Source organism: Lampetra planeri, chromosome 15 (genome assembly GCF_965212315.1).
Source record: "Lampetra planeri chromosome 15, kcLamPlan1.2.h2, whole genome shotgun sequence".
Lineage (NCBI taxonomy): Eukaryota > Metazoa > Chordata > Hyperoartia > Petromyzontiformes > Petromyzontidae > Lampetra > Lampetra planeri.
The window spans coordinates 13,192,977-13,216,875 of record NC_136121.1 but is presented as its reverse complement, the minus strand read 5'-3'; the positions used below and the strand labels follow the sequence as shown (position 1 = coordinate 13,216,875).

The window sequence follows — 23,899 nt, the reverse complement described above, 5'->3', positions numbered from 1 at the left end:
TTATCGGTAAAGTCACGTAGGTAAAAAATATTTAATTAAAAGCAATAAAATAAAATAATAAAAATCACGTTTCGGAGGCAACACAAGTCTCCGTCATCAGGTGGGACCGTCACAGCCAGATTTGCTGTATCAAACGTCGTGATTTTTATTATTTTATTTTATAATTTTAATTGCATTTTTTTACCTACGTGACTTTACCGATAAAACTAAGAGTATGAATCCTTGCAGTCACGAAAACTTCAAATCTAGTCCTTAATAGACTGTTGGGGCAAGTGCCGTTGCTGCCTACAGACACGGATACACATGCACACATTCGGACGTGCTCACGCTAACACACACGGCGAGCCCATGCATGCTGAAAGTAAACCCTCTTCGCCATCAGTGCATGCTATCGTCCTGTGGTCCGGGCGAGTAGAGGCAACGCGCCAGAAGATTAGCACTGGATCGGTGCTTAGATAATCGCATTGAAGCTGAGCACGTGTGTGTACGTATAATCAGTGTGTGTGTGTGTGTGTAATTATCGTGTGTGTATAATCAGTGCACACAATTTACAAACCGGGGTCCATCCAGCTCCTTCCCATGACATTTTGATCTTGGCACGGGGGGCGGGGAACAACTTCACCATTTTCTTGGTTCTTTTGGTAAAGTCACGCACAAGGGAAATAATAAAATACGTGACTTTACCGAAAGAACCAAGAATATGAATCCCTGCAGTCACAAAAGCTTTAAATCGAAACTTCACCATACTTCACCACATTGGGCAGTGTGGGGAAGGGAGAGAGGGAGGGAGGGAGTGGGTCCCAGGACCGGTTCGGATTTCACCGCACCACTCTGGGCATCAAGACGCAGGTGGTTCAGGTTCACGGCGCGTGAACTTGTCCCAAACGAGCGCTCCTCCTCCCGTGTTGCGGTGCACAAAGCGGAGATCGGTTTGCGATTTTTTTTCTCGCAAAATCATTGCACCAATTCTAGATTTGAAGCTTTCGTGACTGCAAGGCATCATATTCTTAGGTTTTTTCGGTAAAGTCACGTAGGTAAAACATCAAAATTAATGAAAATAAAATAAAATAAAAACAAAAATCACGACGTTTCGGAGGCAACACAAGTCTCCGTCATCAGGTGGGACCGTCACAGCCGAATTAGCTGCATCAAGTGAGGCAATGATTCAAGAAGTAATCCCTTATAAGCAAGTTGAAGGGGGGAGGAGAGGGGGGGGGGAGCTCATCAGAATGTGGTAGCCAATGAATGGCTATGAATATCATTGCACCATTAAATACTTTGCAGTGAAGACGCGATTGTGGGTTTCTGCGCCAGGAAGAAGAATAAAACGATGTTTCGACCGACTGGCCTCTCCCAATAGCAAGACGTGCACGAGTGCAGCCAATCTGTCACTCCACTGCTGGATATGGCAGAGCGGGTGGGGGGGGGGTATAATCTGACTGCACTCTGCCACGATGCTCGGTGCGGGTTGGTGAAGGCAGGAGGCACAGACTGTTGCCGCGTAGTGCCGCTCAACAATGGAACGTGCTCAAACTGACCCTGCCGGACAACGTCGAATAATTAATTGTGCGACCTCATTTATTTGGCTGCTAAGTGACGGCACCAGCACGCCCACGGGTGGACGGACGTGCCGTCGTCGTCGGCGGGTCCGGCCGCAAAGGGCGGTCAGAGGCGTTTGGGAAAGCGGGACAGGCACTTCACGTTGCTGTACTTGTTCACGCCCCATGGGGCTTGGACAATCCTCCGGATCTTTGTGAAACTGCTTCGTGGCGTTTATTTATCAAGGACCACCGTCTCGCGTCCGCCACGTGCATTGCGGCTCTTGATATACTGAGTTATTGTTTTACCGAATTTGAAAAAAAAAGAAAATGTCTCTTTTTGGTTTTTTGGTTGCTGACCCGCTGGGCTGGGAAGACAAAGTAGGTTGAGCGATTGTGCAATTTTTTGTTATTATTTGACAATGTCGTGTTCCCAAAGACTTTTTGTCTGCACTTCGTATACACACATCTTACAGGACATTACCTACGAACGCATGCACACACGCGTGTGTGTGTGCATGCGTTAGCCGCGCACACAACAGGGATGTTAAACCTGTTTACACCTCGCCGTGTTTTTCGCAACGCATTAAAGTGCTGATCATGACCCCCATACGCGTGGAGGTCACGGCAGAGACATCTCCCGTGCCTGGCCACTTCAAAAACTCAGATGCCACGCTAATCCCACTCTGGACTGAGGACGCAGAGGTCAGTGTCACTTGTAAGCCACGACACTTTCTACCGTAGAGAACAGGCTATTTAAATAAAAGTCCATTATTCCCAAACCGAGTAACTCATCGTCATCAGCCGTGATCAATCCACTGCCGAATGAAGGCCTCCCCAAGCCGTCGTCGTCTCGAACGATGGCGCGATGTGACGAGCCGCCTGGCGCTCTGCTGCGTCGATCCATCTCGTCGGCGGACGTCCTCTCGACCGCGTCCCACTCCGTGGCTGCCACCCCCACCGCTCGTCTCGACTAAGCGGCACGAGACTTTGTCGTGAATGGCCGGGCCCCGTGGCTCGGCGGCAGAGCGAGCGGCTCGCGATTGTAACGTTGCGAGTCCAAACCCCCGGTTCGGTGTTTCACTCGGCCCATCATGCCTCCGGGGTGGATAAAACGAAATACGACTCTGTGAAGAAGTCCGCAGTGGTTGTCCTATGGAAAGACTCGCCCTCGCCATAGCAATGTGGAGTTTGTACCACAGGCTCAGAGCAAGCGCCTTGAATAAAATAACCATCACGATGGCAGGATGTGAGCCTCGCCATTCAAAGAAACAAAACAGAAACTGTAATATCCGCCGCACCGTCCCGGCGTTACGCAACGCGTAGACAACAACGCGTCAATAGCCTCGCCACATCCGCGGCGCGGCACACGTCCGACCAGATTGTCTCAGCCCACGAGCAAGACGAACGAGAAACGTTCCCGCGTTCGGCGCCAGCTCGTTACCCCCCCCCCCCCCCAACTTTGTTCGCCCAGCATCCTCCTTCCATGCGCTCGCTAATGAACCAACGGGTGCGCACGTGGGCACCGTGGAAGACACGAGAGAGCGAGCGTCGTGACCCGCGGCGCCACGAGAGAGCCCGTCACTCGAGCTCGCTTTGTGAGGACCCCCGAGTCCGAGCGGCGCCTCGCGACGGGAGCACCCCCCCCCCCCCTCGCTAAATTGCGTCACGCGCTTTATTCTCGCTCTAAGATGTGACGCAAGCGCCAGCGGAACGTCACCCTTCTGTTTGCCAACAAGCCCTCGCCTCTGGATAGGGTGGTGGGGGTCAGGGGTGCTGCTGGGGCTGCTGCTGCTAGGAGCGGCCGAGTGACGCCTGCGGACGGCGGTCGTGGGAGACGCGAGCTCCCGCTTGAGTTTGGAGAGAGGGAGAGAGAGAGAGGCTCTCAGTGCCCCGACTCTATTCATCGTCGTCGGTGACAGTGGCACACGGAGCGTGAATGGGAGACTCGGGCAGTGAATGAGCGTGACGCTCGAGCCGTACGCGCGGCCCGGCCCTACGTGCGCATGAACACGCACGCGCACGCACGCACACGCACGCACGCGCACGCACGCGCCCACGTGGGCTCCCAAAGGGGCGGCCGACCTATTCAGTTCGCCGTTATTGAACACCGCCGCCGCTGCGTTTGCGTGAGAGCCGCACGTCAAGTGGCTCTGCGATCACCAGCGACAATTGTTGACCCAAACTACCTGTACTGGGTCTCCCCTAGGTCAGCTCAGCCTCAAAGCATGAGTGATGTGGTGCGTGAACATCACACGCAGGTATACAAGCCAGATGGGAGGAGCGCCGTGCACATCCCCGACTTTTTGTGTCTTTTGAGCCTTAGCAGGTGCTCGCTAACAACACTTGGCACATTAAAGCTCCGAGGATAAACTCCACAGGAGATTTATTTGCAGTCTGAGTGAGTGTGTGAGTGTGTGTTGGCTCAGGCCACCATTCACTGGAACTGGGCTGGATTCCAGTGGCAATCGATGTGTGTCTTAGGTCTGTGCTTTCCTGAGGTCGACTCAGTTTAAAATGAAGAAAAACCCCGCAAGGCTGATTGAGGTACAGTGCCGACCACACCACATATTCGTGTGAAAAATCCACTCCACTTTGCAGATGAACAATGTTTGTAAAATGGAAACCGAAACTCAAAGTTCAACCGAATAAAAGGAATTAAGCCACTAAGCTGAACGTAAAATAACCTCGCGTTCCCATAAATTAACCCAGGACAAAGCGCCGCGCCTCTCATATCTGAAAGGAATACTTTTATCCATTTTATTTGTTTCACAAGTACCCACCCATTATGTGGCAATTGTACATTAAACAAGGCAGGCAGCTTATCGCCGAAGACTGTAGTTTAAAAGCGTAATTGCAGCCTGCTGCAATCTATCCCACAGCCAGTACCTCTAACTAGTTGCCAACAAACACTGAACCCTATTCACGATGTTGTTTCTTATGTTTCTTAGTTCCTTGGTTATTTCCCAATTATATTCTAGTCGTGCGTTCAATGTCGTGACACGAGACGGAATAAATATCCATAGGGCACTCTTGCAGCTGCCAGTGTACCACCCTGTGCCAGAGAATCCCCTTAGAAGATGACGCCTCAGAGGAAACCGGAGTACCCGCAGAAAACCCAACCACGGGGCGGGGAGAACACTCAAAAGTTTCACGAACCCGCTTGCTGTACTGCTATCTCTTCCTGTCACCCAACAATCCGGCGGCTTCGGTAGTTTTATCGGTACGATAAACCCTTGGACCCCTCCCTCCCCAAAAGTTGCGGGCCACAGAGGCGCGTGCCACCGCGCCCGGCTCAGTCTACGGCCCGCGGAGGGATGAGGAGGGAGGGACTTCACTTACCAGGGGACTTCGATCAGCAGCAGCATGAAGGCGTCGGGAGCCGGCAGCCGGCTCCTGTCTCCGCGGAACTGCTTCAGCTGACTCAGCTGTGGCCAGCACCAACGGGGGGCGTGCACGTGGTGGGATGGGGGTGGGGGGGTGGTGTTGAGGGGGGGGACACACGTTGACGAGTGAGACACAGCGGCCACACGGCCCCGGGAAGACGTGCGGGGAAACCCAGCGACGTCGGGCTGAATCTCAGCTGGGTCTGTCTGGGCTGGCGACCTGGAAAATAAAACTAAACTATTTATTTTATTCCAGCAGGTAAGGCCCACTGGGCCTTATAGCTCTTGATGATATGTCTGCGCCCAGCACACCGCATCCAGTTCGCCTCTCGCGATGGCTGCGGCTATTCCCAGTCTGCCACCGAGCTCGAAAATATTCGGTGAAATATTTAAAGCCCCAGGCATTTGGGACGTAAGAGAACATACAGGGACAACCTGGCAACCGGTCCACGCAGACGCGACGAGGGACATGGGGACAAGCAGCGGGACAACCCCATCCACGCGGAGACGTGGAGACACACAGCGGCAATGGAACACAGGCGTGCTGAGACACACGGGGACACGTGGAGAACACGGAGACACGTTTATCATGAGAACTAGCCAGCAAAGCACTTGAATTGGGGGATATCGGTGAATGGACCGTAAAAGGGGTGGTGGAGTGGTGGCGCAGTGGTTAGTGCACTGTGAGTGATATCTGAATCGGTCCTGGCTCCCCCCTTAAGTGGAATGACAAGGACCTGTGGATTATTTTTTAGTAAACACGGGAAGATGAGCTGAGTATTACACGTGACACCCCCCCCCCCCTAACACCCCCCACCCTCAGGGCGTCCGTCATCGCAGCCTCACCTCGTCCGCCTGCGGCAGGAGTTTGAGCAGCTCCCCGAGCCTCTCCGCTCCGTAGTCCTTGCTCCGGCACTCCAGGATGTCCTGGATCACGTCATGGCCCAGGGTCCTGAGTGGTCAAAGAGTCGGGTTCGAATCAATTGTTGCTGTGCTTGTTTCATCTACGGTGTCGGATCGGAGCGGTCAGTGAGCTCGATGGGGAAGGGCGCGGTTAGTGGAGTAACCTCAAACATCTTCATTGTGAGGTGTGGGTGGGGGAGGAGGGCGGAGATGGTGAGCAGGTTGAGGGTTGAGGAGGTGTGGAGGGAATGTGCAGGTGATGGGAGGATGGTTAGGAATTGTTTGGGAAATAGTGGAAAGTATTGGGGGGAGTTGATGAAGAGCAGTAGTTGGTGATAAGATGGTTGGGAGATGTGGATAAGTGATCGGGAGGTGGTGGTGAGATGATGGAGATGCAAATGGGAGGTGGTGGTGGTGGTGAGATGATGCGGTGGTGATTGGGAGGACAAACATTAAGGAGACGGTGAGGAAGTGAGCCAGGGATAATGGTGAGAGATTTCCACAACCGCATGGTGATGCAGCCGTTGAAAGGAGAGGCTGCAGCGCGTTAAGAGGAGTTAATTGCGTGCCGATGTCACTGCTCAAGACAGGATTTGTTTAAACGATCCGCAAGATTCCCCCCTACCCCCGTCTTCTACCCCCTTACTTCTGTTCTTCTTCCCTTCCCTTCACCGCCCCCCCCCCGACGCTCCGGCTCGTAGTCCCCACCTGGCTGGGGCAGTGAGCACTACAGGTAGTCCCCGACTTACGATATTTTCGACTCACGATGGGGTCGTCGTAACGCATCTCCGTCGTAAGTCGGGGACTACCTGTATTTTCTCCCCTCTGCTAAAACCCAGAGGAGCACTGGGTTTGGGATGTTGCCCCCCGCGGGGGTTTCTGTGCCCCCCTCAACCTTGCTACGGTTTCTGCTTTGGTACCCGGCGCTTGTTAAACAATGAAATAAATAAATAAAATGGTATAGCCACGAGAAAATGTTACGGCAAACATGATTCCATGTTATTGAAATAAGAATAGGTTTTACCCTTTCTGGCAATAAAACAGGTGTTAAGATGTTCAAACGCCAAATATGGAGTTTGTGGAGTGAGTGGGGAGTGGCGGCGTCGTGGTTAGCGCGCTGCGCTAGAAACCCGGCGACCCGAGTTCGATTCTCGCTCACGGCCAACACCAAGTGACGGTTATCTGAACCGGTCCTGGGCCTCCTCCCTTAGGTCGACGCAGCCTCAAATGAGTACCTGGTGCGGTGTGTAAACATCCCCATTGGGGAGACAAAGGCGGTCGGGCGTGGTGCTGGCCACTCACCCCCTCGTGTACCGTGCCGGCCTTCATAGATGCTCGCTAACAGCACTTGCCCCAACAGTCTGTTAAGGCTGTACGTGGGGAATCTTGGTCTTTGTTTGAGTGAGGGTGGACACTCAAGGTGAATTAGCACGAAACCCTTAGCAGCTGCTGTGGAGTCGCAAGCCAATGAATGTTTAACGTGTCTAGCCATGCGCGCTGCTATTTCCGTGACTCATTAAAGCTCTCGTTCGTTTCCAAAAAAAAAGGAAAGAGGGTAAAAGCGTTCAATGAATAATGCGCTCGGTAACAATCGAACTCACCCTTTGAATTGCTTGAGAAAAATTCCAACATTCATGCTGCGCTTGGAGTCCAGGAGGCTTTCCTATAACACAAGATGCACACACACACACGAGGGGATGGGGGGGGGTGAGGTGGTTAGGAGTTGATCCCAATTCACGGAAGGGGATCACAGCCTAAATCCTTCCATCCCGCCCAACCGCCCCAGAATAAAGAGGTTTAAGGGTAAAATAAAAGTCAGAGCGTTTTCAAGCTCAAATGAGTGTGCGGCAGTGCTCATTTCCGCTTGCGGTCCAGAGCCTGTGGTGGCGATCCCACACTCACACCGCAGGAGACGGTGTTTCTGTCGTCAATTCAGAGGACAACTGCTGTTGACTGACAAAGTGATGAACATCAACCTTGTAATGATGATGGTGATTATGGTGGTGGTAATGTGCTGATGATGCAATTTTGATTCTAGATTGAAAACGAATTCCTTTGGAACTGCTTGTTGTGTTTAGCTTGTTGTCCTTTCACTGCACCTCCGATGAGCATGGTTGTCTACATACGGTGCAAAAGAAGTTCAACATACACCATGATAATGGTGACATGATGCCGGTGTTGATGAAGATATGTATGTTCAACGTCGTTCGCACCTACATAGCCAACCGTGCTCATCGGAGGTGCAAGTGATTGATGTTGTGGTCATGCAAATTATGATGATGATGATGGTAACAAAGTGGTGATGCTAATGAGGATGATGGTGGTGGTGATGATGATTTGGCGATGCTAAAAATGATGATCGATGACGACACTCATTGTGATGATGATGCTAATGATGATGATCTATAGCAATGTTGATCACGATGTCGGTGAAGCGGTGATGAACGATGACTGACGGTTCACAATGGCGAACCTTCTAACCGCCACATCGTCTGCCCGGCCGCTCAGGCATCAAGTGGCGTCAGCCAAACCTGCTGCCATCAGAACCAAACCTGCTACCATCAGAACCAAACCTGCTACCATCAGAACCAAAAAAAAAAACCTCAGAGGTGAATTGCCTCTAGACCGGGAGGTTAAAGAGCGTGGGCCGGTAGGTAGGGGTGCCGGTGGTGATTGTTGCGGAACAGCTGTTATCGGATTTCCACGCGTGTCGCTTTGGGTCAGGGAAAACCAAAAATCAATCGGCGTCCCGACCGCCGCCTCGTGACGAAGATTCCAGGAGGCGACACCCACACCACGACAGGAGGCGTTCTGTTCGCGTCCGCCCGACAAGGAGACCACAGAAGCCATCGCCTCTAGCGAGTCTACGCCGCCTGATGGACCCCCCCTCCTCAACTCCCCCAGCCCCTGGGCCCCCACCACCGCTCTTCCCCTGCCATCCGTGGCTGCCCTTGTGAGTGTGGCCGCGTATTATTGATTTGCTTGCCCGCCCGCCAGCCAGCAAGGGCCTCTCGGTTAAATGAATAACCCACGGGGATCATCAAACGTGGCCGTTTCGTAACGCGCGGCGTGGGCGCGTGTGTGTGTGTGTGTATGTGTGTGTGTGTATGTGTAAGTGTGTGTACGTTGAACTTCTTTTGCACCGCACGTAGCCAACGGTGCTAATCAGAGGTGCGGGCGGGGGGGACAAACCAAACACAAAAAGCAGTTCCACAGAGATGAGTTTTTCAAACTAGATGATTTAAAATCTCAACAAGTGTGGAGGCGGAAGGGGTTTGCCCGATGTGCCCACCCGCACTTTGTGACTATATTTTTTGTTACAGGTGTGTTGTGTAAACATGGAGCATGGAGATTTCATCGCGAGGGATAGCGCCATTAGCCAAGGTGAATAAGAAAAACGTTAAGGTAACTAACCTACACACGGGGTTTGCACTGTCCCATACTTTTCTTTGCACCCAAGTCTCCTTTGCAAAATATAATTTTGTCTAAATATGTACAGTACGTGCAGAGCCCAACGTTTTCCTGATGGCCTCTATGTAGAACCCACTGCTGTAGGAAGGCTTCCCTCTACAACCATCAGCCTCGTTACGATATCGTGGGAAACCATTCGCTCCGCGGTAGCAGATTCAGACATCATCTCCTTCTCATACCCGTTGCCTTTCTCCAGGCAAGCCATTCGTATCTGCCTGGGAAGCAGTGTTATGATCCAACCCATACTGCACTTGACTTCAGATGCCGGCTCTCCTAGCAACATCTGATTTGACGCTTGTTTGATTTACGTAACACGGACGCGACGCTCAACGATACGTCGTCTTTTATGAAGCAGCGTCGCAATTATCTGGACCTATACATTCCTGGCTTAACCTGTGCTTTGCCCAAGACATAGCTGGCTTTACATGTAACTTGGCCAGCATTTATCTTCCCACACCATTAGCTAGATCGACATATATCTGACCATACCATTGCTTGGGCCAACATATACCTTCGCCACACCTGTACCTAGATCAGTATATACCTGGTCTCACCTGGACCAGCACTTACCTGGCCACACCATCACCTGGGCCAGCACATACCTGACCACACACATGGCCAGCCCATCCAGACCAGGTGTCACAGCCTGAACGCCCATTACATTTGATAGAAACCTCTTAACTATAATTCTACCAAGCCTGGGCATAAGCCCCGCTAACACTGCCAATGGGTAGGGCAAGAGCTGTGTTAACGTTCGGACGGATTTCACGGAGGTCAGTGTTTAAGTTGAGCCACTTTTGCTCAGTGCCGCCCTGATTGTATCACTGGGCGAGCGAGCGAGCGAACGGAGCCCCTGCCCTGATGAATCACGGGCCACTGATCATGAGTGGAAACGCGTTCCTGTGGCATCCCTCACGCGCTGGCCTCGTCACAAGGTGACACGGGTTGGAAGTGTAGGGGGGGGGAGGGGCGGCGTAGGGGTGGGTAGAGAACTGGGGGGGGGGGTGTCGAAATTGTTCACTCCAACTACATTCTTACCCACACCTCCAAGTGCTGCAACTTATAGTTCCGTAGGCTCGTACCACCCGGGGGATGCTCCTCCATCCGACCATGTCAGGTATCAGAAGTTCATCAAGCTCGAGCCTGCGCAGAGGCCATCCGAATCTCTAGCCAGCGGGAAGCGAACAACGCGGAGCTACGTGTGGCATTCCAGAATGATTATTGTCGTTTTTCTTTTCTTTTTGTTTAACGATGCAGGTGAGGGCAGACGACAACGGGGCAGAGAAGCGTTCCGACGTCGCGGCTTGGGCGTGACGCAGGGATGTTTGGCCGAGTGGAGAGGAGAGGCACGGTGGGGCGGGTAGGAGGCCAGCCTGGTCGTGTGGAGCGTACGCGTGACCTCCCCTCCGTACACTCCGAGACTCACCCCCCTCTCCGTGCCCCCCACCAACCCCTCCACCTGCCACCTCCCGGCAGCCAGCGAGCGCTGACTGAGCGGAGCCTTCTGACCTTCTGACCCCCCCCCAACACCCCCCCCCCCCCGCTCGAGTCACGCGGCCCGCGCGTTTCTATGGAAAGTTGCGCTGTGCAAACTTCACGGAGACGTGATGGGGCTTTGGTTGTGTTGCTTTGTTTGTATTTTGTTTTCACTGCGCAGACGCTTGAGCGAGGAGGCGTTGGGGAGGTGTCGGTGGGGGAGGGGGTGTTTCCATTGGGCTTCATTTCCGACTGAATATTCTCAGGCTCGCCGGCACAATCAGGTTGATTGATCATCCAGCACTCACCGACTTGCCCCCCGTCAATCACTCACCGGCACTCTGTCGCTTCCCTATCGCTCTTCTATCGCGGCTACTGTGCTCACTGTGCTCGTGAGCGTCACTCGTCGATTTGACGACTCGGTTTTCTCGAGCGACCGTTTCGTGTCAACCGCCACGCTGAGGTCAACCGCCACGCTGAGGTCAACCGCCACGCTGAGGTCAACCGCCACGCTGAGGTCAAAACACTTGCTGCTTCATTCCTCACACCGCTCCACTTTGTAATTCCTAGTTTTAAGCATGATGTTCTAGTTAATAAACATATTTACTCTCATCTATTATATTCTCAAAAGTATTGTTACTGGCATCTTGGCGCTTGGGGTCTTTGCTCACCAACCGTGATAACACCGAACGATTCGAGTAGGCAAGTGATGAGTAGCCACAGGAAGAGGTCTATTGAATGTGGTGTGCCAGATGGGGGAATATGTTCAGGGTGCTTACCGAGACCAACCCAGCTAAAATTAATCCCTGATCTCACCACATCTCAACAGACACTGGTGTTCATATTCTTGGTTCTTTCGGTAAAGTCACGTAGAAGGGAAACAATAAAATAATTAAATAATAAAAATATCAAACAATAAAATTCTCACGACGTTTCTATTGCAACACAAGCAATCATCACCAGGTGTGAAAGCCACAGTGGTGTCACGTGGCTGCCATGGGCCCTGGGGGGGGGGGGGGGGGGGGCTCCTGTCCAACCTTCCTACCTCGGCATCTGGGCCCCCCCGGCCCACGTGGGCACCCCCCCCCCGCCCCCCGGTGCAGTTGCACCACCTGCGCACTCGCTCGACATCTACGCACAACGGCCAAAAGCACCCACCTCCTTAGCCAACCGCGCCGCGCTGTGGGACTTCACGAGGCCAAGGGCCGCCCCCGTCCGGATCTCGGCGTCCGCGTTGGAGAACAGCTCCTCCATGCGCCGAGTGTCCAGCTCGATCGAGTCGCTGCGACCCCCCATGGTCCACAGGTTCGCTTTGCCCTCGATGCGCTCCTTGGGGATGACGTTCCAGAAGAACTTGCGCATCTTCTTCTTGCTGGCGTCCACGCCGCCGGCCCGGCCGTCGCCCCCCGACGTCACTCCCGTGAAGCCCAGGGACGGGGGAAGGGGCGGCGGTGGCGGCGGCGGTGGCGGCGGAGGAGGAGGAGGCGGTGGTGCCGGCGGAGCGGCGTATCCACTCGGGGCGTTGGGGAGAAGCGCGCGTCCGTTGCTCTGCACATCCATGTTGAGCATCGTCGATTTGCGGAATCGGCCACCCTCCGTCGTGCAGGTTGTCGCGTCGCACGAAGCGTAGATTCCCTCGGGGACTTCTCGCAGCCAGAGAGAGCTACCAGCGGCCGCGCGTCGGATGGGGGCGGCGGCCGTCCGTCGCGGGGTCAGCGAGGGCAGGGGGTATCATCGCGGCGGCGAGGCCAGGTCTCCGCTTGTCCACCTGCGAGGCAAAGAACGGCAGAAGCTGAGCTCCGAGGTTTCAACTGCGAGCCGCAGCGGCCCCGGCCGACGGCGCGCGGCGCGCGCAGCCTCGAGGCGTACTGCTGTGTGCGTCTGTGTGTGTTTGTGTGCGTCTGTGTGTGTCTGTGTGTGTCTGTGTGCGTCTGTGTGTGTTTGTGTGCGTCTGTGTGTGTTTGTGTGCGTATGTGTGCGTTTGCGTATTTATGGTGTCACTCTTTCACGGGGGCCTACACAGGTGCGCGCCTATGACCAATCGCCCGGAATGCGCGTGATCTCGTCAGGTTTGGGACGCTAAGCAGCGGTTGAGCCTGGAGAGAGACCCGACGGGCGACCACCACGCACGGCTGGTCGTTACAGGCGGGGTGGCCCTGATATTTTGTGGGCAATAATAGACGGCCAGTGCAGGAAAATCAATTGTTGTACTGCACTTCTATGCACCTACTTTGTATGCTCCCCTGCCTTCACCGATCCGCACTGACCAACGTGGTGAAGGCAATCATCCAGCAGTGGATGGGCACAAAGGCAGTACGTGTATACAGGTGTGGATATCATCATCTGCGCGCTCCTACGCGTCTCTACAGCTGTCGATTTCGCGTGGCCGCAACTCCCACGCGTGTGCACATTTCCGCACGTTGACACCTGCCGCTCGCGGACAAAGACAAAGATCCCCGGTCCCCATGGGCATATGAACTGTTGGGGGCAAGTGCTGTTAGCCTACCGACTACAATGTGAGATTGTAGTTATTTCTCTGCACACAAGCACGCACCGACACGCAGCGCCTCCACACCCTAAACCCGCGGGTCCCAACACGGCCAAATTAATCCACGGGCCAGAGCAGACATTGGTACCACCGAAGGTACTCATTCACATGGCTAGAAATATAAATAAAACGAGCGAATCACTTGGTGAACCCCCAACTCGTTTCAAATGAGTCATCGCACGCCTCACTGTTGTCGGCCGCGCCAAGACGTTGCAACCGCTCAAAGTACTGCCGCCTCAAGCGCTGCCCGCGAGTGAAACGTCTCCTCCGTGGGCTCACGGACTGAGTCCAGTCCACACCTCCAAACCCCGTGGCGTGCGTGCCAGGCGTCGACGGGAATCTCGCGGAGGTCAGATAAGGCGCGGTGGCGCGGATTGTGATTCGCGACGATGGCTGATCCGAGGGCGTGAGGTTGTGCGTGTACGCGGCTGACGAAGTAAGGCGACACCGTTAACGATGTTTACCCCCTCGCGGGAGATGGAGGTCTGTCCGATACCGTGGGAGGACGACACCGCGGAGCCCCGAATGAGACGGCCGCGTGACAATTCTGCAAGACGCACATTGCAAGGCCGTGCCAGGGGAACCGGCCGGCTCTGTTCGAACCTCGGCTTCGAGAGGGCCTTCATCCAGCAGTGCGTTGGTCATGGCTGATGATGATGATTATGGTGATCTACGTTACGTGCACAGAATGGGATCGCGTTGGCTGAGCACTTGGATGAGCGACCAGCAGGGCTTGCCAGGTGGTGTAGGTGTGTGGCTGAGAGGTGTGACCAGGGGTGGTGCCACCCTCGTTTCAGCGGTGGGATTCCCCCCCCCCCCCGCAGATCTCCAGATTATTCCCACAAGAAGACAAATACTCAAAGTGCGAAACTTGGCCAAACATTCTCACGCAGGAGAACCCTTCTAAAAAGTAAAACATTGAGATTTCGGCCGTCCTCGCTCAAGGGCATTGGCGGCACTCAGGCTGGAGAGGGTGACACGGTGGCTTCACGCGCTGCAGTATGAACCCGGCGGCGGCGATGGTGGCCTAGGATCGAATACCCGCCGCGGCTACCATCAGTGGCGAGTGACATCTGAACGGCTCCCTTGGTCACCAACCCGCAGCTGTTGATGAATGTTCAAACAGCCCGCGCGCGATCGACGCGGCGCGGAGATGCCTCCCGTTGCCGGCGTCCAGCGTCGACAGAGGCCTGTACACGACTCTCGCCGTATCGTCGACTGCGGTCGTGAGATTGGCATTGGACGTGGCGGCGTCGGCGGCCGTGCAAAGGCCACGACGGAGCGCCGCGTGGTTCCTGCTGTTGCCGCGCGTACTCGCTCCTCGTGTTGCGCGCGAGCGCTGGAACAAAAGCGCTGTTTACCGTGGCGGGTCACGGTGCCCCCCCCCCCCCCATCTAGCCTTTGTGTACAACGCGATCGCCTGACGCACATGAAGAAGCCCCCCCACCCACCACCACCACCACCCCAGGTACTCCCCTCACCACTCGCCCCCACCGTAGAGGCCCCTTTTGTCCCAGGAAACACCCAGAGGCGACTTGGGCCACCATTCGATCTGCGCGGTAACGCACGCGACGCGGACTCGATTACAATTACAGCGCCGTAGATTCAGTTCCGCCGGCGGGGGCAGCGGTGGTGCAGCGGTTAGCGCGCTGCGATGTGAACCCGACAGCACGGTTCGGTTAGATTCCCACCCACGGCTCACACCCCCCCCCTCCCCCGCACTCACAAGCCGCACTGACCAGAGTGGGGAAGTATTGTTAAACAACCCCCATTGCCGATGCAGCCTGGGGGACCCTTCATCCAGGAACGCATTGACAAAGGGCTGTAAATTATTGTTGTTCCCATTTTATCATTCGCTTTGCGTTGTTCCATCATAATTCTGAGTGGTCAGGAGCAGTGTTGTGAGTAGCAGGTGAGCGATTTCTAATAAAGTATTCGGCAACAGGCCGTCGCACGGACGGGGTGAATTGATCTTCGTAGACATTTTAAGATTGTTATCTGGATTTTGTTCAATTAAAAAAGAAAACAGTTTTCAACTTTAAAATAAATAAATACATGTGGAGCAATAAGAACAGAGTTGAGACGTTTCTAGAACCCCATCCGATTAGCAGCGCAAAAACAATGTCCACCATGATTTTGACGTACGTCAAAGGATCGTACACGGGGAGTTCCTTTAGGTGCGTGGCCGATATTCAACACAAAAAGTCCGCAGTTTCTTCCGGTCAGAATGAACCCTTGCACGCATCTATAGGTCGCAAACCAACTTCAGTAATCCTTGTGACTTGCAGGCTGACCCCTAAAGGGACAAGCAATCAACTTTCACGAATATACCAACCTACTACGACAATGCACAATAATGCCTCCCCCCCCCTTGTTGTCGACGTGTCCATGACTCCGGCGCGCGAGTACGAAGCATAGGCACCAGCACCCCTCGGGGAAGTCGTCTCACCGCGCCACGCATTTGTACATCAGCGGCTCAAAAGTCGTTGTTTTGTCTCTCGCTCCCTTTGAAAGGACCTCGCAAAGCGGTCGACTCGCGTTTCGTTCCACACTTTCACACGCCGTCGCCGACATGACAAAGTCCGCCGCGATGTTCGAGTCTCGACAAGTCTGGCCGCTCACCGAGCCGCGTCGCCGGACATCTCACCGCGACCACTGATGCCCGACTGGGACGTCTGCTGCTGCTGCGCGCGTACGAGGCGCTGCAGAGTGAGTGTGTGTGTGGGGAGCGGTGGTAGAGCGGTTAGCGCTACGCCGCGCTACGAACCCGAGTTCGATTCCCTCGCACGGCCACCAACACCGGTGACGATTATCTGAACCGGTCCTGGGCCGCCCACTCGGTCGACTCAGCTTCAATGAGTGCCCGGTGCGATGTCTAAACATTGCCACTGGGGAGACAAAGGCGGCCGGGTGTGTGACGCGCTGGCCTTCGTAGGTGCACGCTCACAGCACTTGCCCCAACAGTCTGGTAAAGGCTATAGGGGGGATCTTTGTCTTTAGAATGTCTGTACTCTCTTTCTTGCTCGCACAATGGGGCCGCTTGCTCGCCTGTCGTTACCGAACGCTTCGGCGAATTTAATGAATCTCCCCCAATGTTATGACGGCCGGTGCATGGTGGGAGAGTGGAGGCGCAGTGGTTGGCACGCACCGCGCTCTGAACCCGGTGACCCCCCCTGCGTTCAACTCCCTGCGACGACGGCGAGCATCAGTGGCTCAAGAGCGACACCTGCACCGGTGTCTGGTGCCCCCCCCTCTCCCCTCCCCCCAATCCACAGTCACTTCACCAACCCGCATTGGCCAGGAAGGTGAAGAATGGTTCAAACAACCCCCATGACCGACGTGGCGAGGGGGGAGGGAGTCCTTAATCCAGCAGCGTGGCGTGATGGTAACGCTTTGAGAGTGAGTGACATTGTGTACGTTCCAGCACCACGCCCGACCGCCTTTGTCTCGCCAGTGGCGACGTTAACACATCGCGACAGGCACACAAACGCACAACACGAATGTACATTATCAGCTCAGCTTCAGGGACATCGAGAGGTTCCCGCGAGAGCCCGCACATGGTGAAGCAACTTCCATCCCGCATGAAACATCTTCTGTCCCGCATATCAGAGCAGGGGTTCCCATGGTTTTACGTGTGTATGTTCAACTTCTTTCGCACCGTACGTAGCCAAACGTGCTAATCAGAGGTGTGGGGTAAGGACACCAAACTAAACACGCAAAAAGCAGTTCCATCTGAGCTCTCCGTTCAGATGAGTTCCATCTGAACTCTCCGTTCAGATGAGTTCCATCTGAACTCTCCGTTAAGATGAGTTCCATCTGAACTCTCCATTCAAATGAGTTCCATCTGAACTCTCCGTTAAGATGAGTTCCATTTGAACTCTCCATTCAGATGAGTTCCATCTGAACTCTCCGTTAAGATGAGTTCCATCTGAACTCACCATTCAAATAAGTTCCATCTGAGCTCTGCGTTAAGATGAGTTCCATCTGAACTCTCCATTCAGATGAGTTCCATCTGAACTCTGCGTTCAGGTGAGTTCCATCTGAACTCTCCGTTCAGATGAGTTCCATCTGAACTCTCGATTCAGATGAGTTCCATCTGAACTCTCCGTTCAGATGGAACTCATCGGAACTCTCCGTTAAGATGAGTTCCATCTGAACTCTCCGTTAAGATAAGTTCCATCTGGACTCTCCATTCAGATGAGTTCCATCTGAACTCTCCAATCAGATGAGTTCCATCTGAACTCTACATTCAAATGAGTTCCATCTGAGCTCTCCGTTAAGATGAGTTCCATCTGAACTCTCCGTTAAGATGAGTTCCATCTGAACTCTCCGTTCAGATGAGTTCCATCTGAACTCTCCGTTAAGATGAGTTACATCTGAACTCTCCATTCAAATGAGTTCCATCTGAGCTCTGCGTTAAGATGAGTTCCATCTGAACTCTCCGTTAAGATGAGTTCCATCTGAACTCTCCATTCAGATGAGTTCCATCTGAACTCTGCGTTCAGGTGAGTTCCATCTGAACTCTCCGTTCAGATGAGTTACATCTGAACTCTCGATTCAGATGAGTTCCATCTGAACTCTCCGTTAAGATAAGTTCCATCTGGACTCTCCATTCAGATGAGTTCCATCTGAACTCTCCAATCAGATGAGTTCCATCTGAACTCTACATTCAAATGCGTTCCATCTGAGCTCTCCAATCAGATGAGTTCCATCTGAACTCTCCGTTCAGATGAGTTCCATCTGAACTCTCCGTTCAGATGAGTTCCATCTGAACTCTCCGTTCAGATGAGTTCCATCTGAACTCTCCGTTCAGATGAGTTCCATCTGAACTCTCCGTTAAGATGAGTTCCATCTGAACGCTGCACCACCGCTCCTCTCGGCCGTGAAGACAGCGAGCACGCAATCGTGAGCAGTTCGCAATGTGCGCGACCAATCTGACTGGATAGCTCCACGGGAAGAGATTCCTCGCGAAATCCGCCGAGGCAGCTCAGAGGCGAGAGATAGCGAGCGAGAGATAGCGAGCGGACACGGGGGGTAGGGGCTTTGGGGGGCTGGCTCCGTGTCTCGCGTTGTCGCCCCGTGCATTGCGAGCGCGGCTGCGTCGGCGGGGGCGAAGGGAACGCCGCGGCCGCCGCGCGCAGGGCGTCTCGAATCGAGAAGAAGGCCAGATTCGAGGTGGAGGATTTTGTTGTTGTTGTTGTTTGTCTGGACTCGAGATTGTTTAATCGCCTGGGACTTGCGGCTTCATCGCCGCGTCCCACCACAGGCGACGAAAAACGAGAGGAGAGGGTGGGCAAGCGCTGTTAGCGAGCATCTATTAACGGCAGGGGGTTCGGTGGCAGGCGCGACACCCGACCACCTTTGTCTCCCCAGTGGCGATCTTTACACATCGCACCAGGTCATCGTTTTTATAATGCCGAGCCGACCTAGGGGAGGCCCAGAGATGTTCGCCGTGCGCGGGAAAAGGAAAAACATCGCATCTCGCCGGGTTCGTAGCGCAGTGCGCTCGCGATCACGCGCCCGTCGACACGGATCATCCACTGCTGGATGAGAGCCTCCCCGCGACTTCGAGGTCACAGACGAGTCGTTTGATCTAACTTCACCTCGCTAGCCAGGGGGAAGACAAAGATCCCCCGTGTAGCCTGTAACAGACTGTAGGGGCAAGTGCTGTTTGCGAGCACCTATGAAGGCCGGCACGGCGCACGAGGGGGTGGGTGGTCAGCACCATGCCCGACCGCCTTTGTCTCCCCCGTGGCGATGTTTACACACGGCACCAGGTGCTCATGTGAGGCTGAGTCGACCTACCAGTACAACGCACGCGCAGGAACTCCAGACGCTATCGAATTGATTGCCAAATTGAGCACAGTTAGAATTGTTTGTCAGTCGCTCTTCAAATGCCACGCGCGAGAGACCGCCACTGCACTACCGCTCCCCGCAATTGTGAATCATGCAGCAGCAGCAGCAACAACAACAACCGCCATTCGCCGACTAAGTGGCGGTGTGTGCCATGCTAGGTGCACTTTGAGTGATGCACACGCGCACAGACGGACTCACGGTTCATGCGTCGCCTTGCTTGATGGGGAGTTGAGTGACGCGGCAGGCCGTCAACTCAACACCTTCGTCAATAACACCGCCTCCAAATGCAAACAAATATATATGAGGCGACGTTTCGGGCAACGGCCCTACTTCATAGCACGGAGGAGACCGCACCGTGGCCTCGCGACGCTCGCTCTCGACAATTATGATCCCTGGCAGGTCTGAGCCTCGCCTTCTGTGAGCTCCTCCCCCCCTACGCCTCCCCCTCCACCCCTATCCCTCCTCCTGCCCCTCCACCCACTATCCCTCTTCTATCCGTACCCTAACATAACCCGTCTCTTGCTCTGCCTCCCACCCGCGGGACGCCCCGCATCATCCTCCAGCTACCCCCCCCCCGCATCATCCTCCAGCTACCCCCCCCCTTGCTTCTGGATTGAAGGCAGCAGCAGCAGCTCGCGGGTCTTCCCCCCTCCCCACCACAGAGCCCCCCCCCCCCTGTCCATGCATTAATTCTGACAATCTCCCTTGCTTCGGTAAATCCGTTTCTCAGAAGCAGAGAGGAGTGTGTTGTGTTTGCACGGTGGAACCAGCCTGCCAGACAGCATCTGCTGCTGCTGCTGATAACGAGTCAGCCCGCACGGCCCCTTTACACCCAGCAGCCAAAACCTCGCAGACGAGAAGGAGATCTTGCTCGAGACGAATTATGTTGACAAAGAGTTATCTTTACGCAGAGTTATCTTGACAATCGCTGCTGGGAGGAACTCCGCCACGGCGATGTAAAAATGCAGCGCGCACGCCGAGACTTTCCTAGCCGAGACGTCTCTCTGCGCGGCCGCTGGAGCGATGGGGTAAAGTGTGGGCAGTTGCTGCCACCTCTTCTCATTATAATTCTTCTTGTTGTTGTATGGCCAGTGCGAGAGTGGACCAAAACCGCCTCGAACGTGGTCATCTATAGTCTAAAGGGGCTTTCTAAAGCGACCGCCAGTGAAGGAACTTCCATCAGCAGTGGAGCGAGCAAGCATTTCTCAGGAGTTGCGCCTTTACAACTGCGGCGACAATCTCCGTGGTGATCCGTTTATAGACACCCCACTGATGTATAATCACCCCATCACTGCCCTCTCTTCTCAACGGGCGAATTAATATCGCGAAAGCGGTGGCTGCATCGTTATTATTGTTATCAAACACAGAGCGTTACGGGTCTAATACGTCTATTGAGGTTGATGGGAGACAATGTGGGGGCTCTAAAATAGCATTGTTTACTCTGTCTTTGATTTAGCGGGGTATTTATAAATTTATCGCCCTGCATATTCACATGGACATCGTTCATTACTCGTTGCCTTGGATACGTGGAGCGGTGGGACATTGGTTCGCGACCCTGCGCTACGAGGTTCGATTCTCTTCACGGCCCCCTGGGTCTTCACAACCCCGCGATCACCAGCGTGGTGAAGTATAATACAACAACACAAATACCACCATTCGTGTGACGTGGGGAGATATTCACCCAGCAGTGGATTGGCAAAAGAGCTGCGTGTGCACGTTGACATGATGGGGGCAGGTTGCAGGCTGTTGAGCAGATAGCGACCGTGGACTTCGGATTATAAGACGCTCTGGAAAGTAAGACGCACCCCAAACTTGTGCCCGTGTCAATAGTTTTATAAATCTGGTCAGAAAACAAAGACAAAAATCCCCCGTATAGCCTTAACAGACTGTTGGGGCAAGTGCTGTTAGCGAGCACCTATGAAGGTCAGAACGCTACACGGGGGGGGGGGGGTGACCAGCACCAAGCCCGACCGCCTTTGTCTCCCTATTGGCGATGTTTACACAGCGCACCAGGCACTCATTTGAAGCTGAGTCGACCGAGCGGGAGGCCCAGGACCGGTTCAGATAATCGTCACTGGTGTTGGTGGCCGTGCGAGGGAATCGAACTCGGGTGGCCGGGTTCGTAGCGCGGCGTAGCGCTAACCGCTACACCACCGCTCCCCACACACACTCACTCTGTAGCGCCCCGAACGCGCAGCAGCAGCAGACGACCCAGTCGGGCATCAGTGGTCGCGGTGAGATGTCCGGCGACGCGGCTCGGTGAGCGGCCAGGCTTGTCGAGACTCCACCATCCCGGACACACACCCAATGTTTCCTTTAAAAATATATATATACAGGAGGAAAAGTACGTCTTATAAACTGGAAAAGGCGACAACATGGTTCAGACGGGATTCAAAGCCTCGCAACAGCCTCACCGCGCTCTCTCGACCATTCGTAATAAAGTCAGTGATTCATTTATTCGCGGCACCGTCTGGACCTCGTCATGAGAATCTTGAAAATGTTTTCTCAGGAATGGAAATTAAACGGAATGCTCGCTGGCCCTGGATTTGCGTGGCTTTTCACAGACACCCATGGGCTGTAAGGCGGTCCAACATGCTTAATCCGTTAATGGCAGACTAATATTTACGGTCCTTCTCCAGAAAAAAAAAATTAGGGCAACAGGGCGTTGGAGTGTCTGTCTGTCTGACTCCATCCAGTGATGGGGAAATAGGGTCACCAACCCTCGCATCCACAATCCCAGAATGGGTTCTGTGAGACTCTATGCCAAGCGGCGGAATAGCCTCCAACACATGACCCCTCTCATCACCTGCACTTTCCACACATCCTCTCTCACCACCACCACTCCCATCTATATCTCTCTCACCAAATGTATCTCTCTCCGGCTCGCAGTCCCACCCCCCCCACCCATCCATCTCAAGCCACGCCACTCAACTTAGTCCCGGCCTCCTCTCAATATCCAAACCGACTCTAATTACTGCCGGGACTTGATGCAAGGCATTCAATGGGGCCCCGTTTGTCGAAGACGGCACGGTGGCTGGGCCCCATCGTTGGCGATGGGCAATGAAGCCATCAACTCGCTACACTTGAGAATCCAGTTGTTGCTGCCAATGGTATGGAACCTGTCCGTGAAAGTGTTGTACAAAAAAATAGGGAACAATTCAAAGCCACGTACATTCTCGTTAATTCACGCCATTCTTTCAGCAATTGCGTGCGATATTGTGTCTGTACATACAGCATACTGCTCTGTGTTATATATGGGTGGGGGGGGGGGGTGGTGGCACATCGCTCTGCGAACTCGGCCACCTGAGTTAGATTCCTCGCCACGGCTGACACCAAGCGGCGAGTGGTATCTGAACCTGTCCTGGGCCCCCTCCCCCCTAGGTCGACTCTGCCTTAAATGAGGACCTGCTGCGGGTGAGGGGTGAAAATGAACACTGGGGAGACAAAGGCGGCCTGACGTGGTGTTGGTGACCCTTCCCCTCGTGTCCCGTGCCGGCCTTCAGATGTGCTCGCTAGCAGCACTTGCCCCCAACAGTATGTTAAAGATCGTAATCTATGTGAGTCTGTAACGTGGGGTCACGATCATTATTGTACAAATTGACAAACTGCAACGAGACCTTAGTTGAGAGTGACGTTGGTGTTAGGGACTCAGTCTCGACATAAACCGGTAACATTGACCAAAGGGTTGCCAATTTAACACGTAGAATTTTGCGACCGATATTTGCCAGAATAAAGTTTTGTTTGGGTAAGATGGGGTTGCCCATAACGTGGAGACGATAACCAAGAGCTAAAACATGCCTATTTGCAGAGACGTAAACGCGTTTTGCCCTGCCAACTACTCGCCGGCTTCGTCCCGATACTTAAATACCTTCACAGTCAAGCAAACGCGTGTTGGATAACGCAACTGTATTCATGCGTGTGCGTGTGTATTCTTCCTTGGTATTTCATCACCAGGGTAGCAGCAGCAGCAGGGGCAGGGGCCGTGTGTCCCAGACGTGTAATGACCCCAGGCACCCGATCTGGCACCGGGGGATTAGGTAGTTCCATGCGCAACCACCTCCAACGGCGGCTCCGTGTCCATTAAACAAAACGCGAGAAACCACACATCAATTTTGAACTTACAAATCATTACCGGCAGATTGTCCACTAAAGCCTGAGACAATCCCCCAAGGTGTGCCCTGATCGGCAGAGTCCGGGCTGCCTCCCTCTCCGCTTGCACCACCTCGATAAGATAGACAGATGACTTTTGAGTTCACAGCTCACCGTGGGGAGCGGTGGCGCAGTGATTAGCGCGCGGAGTTGCGAACCCGGCGACCAGATGTTCGATTTCCTCGCCCCGGCGAACATGGGTGACCGGTAATTGATTCCTGAACCGATATAGGTGCCCCCACCCTCTATCCCCCACCTCCAGGGGGGGGGGGGGGCTTCACCAGAGTGGTGAAGTATGGTGAAACAACCCTCACGAACCACACACGACGTGGATGGGCACTAATTCAGCAGTGGACTGCCGCAGGGGCTGTAAGTATGCACGTTAGATCAAGCGTGCATATCTCCATGCACGCATTTCAGTGTTGATGCATTCCTATTATCGATCATCCATGCCCATGCAGTGTGATCATCAGTCATGGGTCAATCCACTGCTGGAGGAATTCCAAAGCCGCAGCCGTCTCTCACGAAGCTGCGATGTCACAATCCATACAGTCTACTCTGCAGGATGTCTA

The 23,899-nt window shown here is 54.1% G+C and overlaps 1 protein-coding gene across 3 annotated transcripts in view; it reads right to left on the bottom strand.

The window, feature by feature from the left end:
- Window positions 1-19,540, bottom strand: part of FHDC1 (FH2 domain containing 1) — a 36,990-nt gene extending 17,450 nt beyond the window's left edge. For 2 of the 3 annotated variants that reach the window (XM_078601166.1, XM_078601167.1), the window contains exon 1: window positions 557-3,161. Coding sequence is in view for 1 of the 3 variants with exons in the window: in XM_078601165.1 (XP_078457291.1) it covers window positions 4,881-4,966; window positions 5,771-5,876; window positions 7,429-7,490; window positions 11,933-12,343 (665 nt within the window). In the remaining 2 variants the exon portion in view is untranslated. Of the gene's footprint in view, window positions 1-556; window positions 3,162-4,880; window positions 4,967-5,770; window positions 5,877-7,428; window positions 7,491-11,932; window positions 12,543-19,376 lie in introns of those variants that run through there. The other variant, XM_078601165.1, reaches the window with a different exon arrangement.
- Window positions 19,541-23,899: the final 4,359 nt, after the last annotated feature.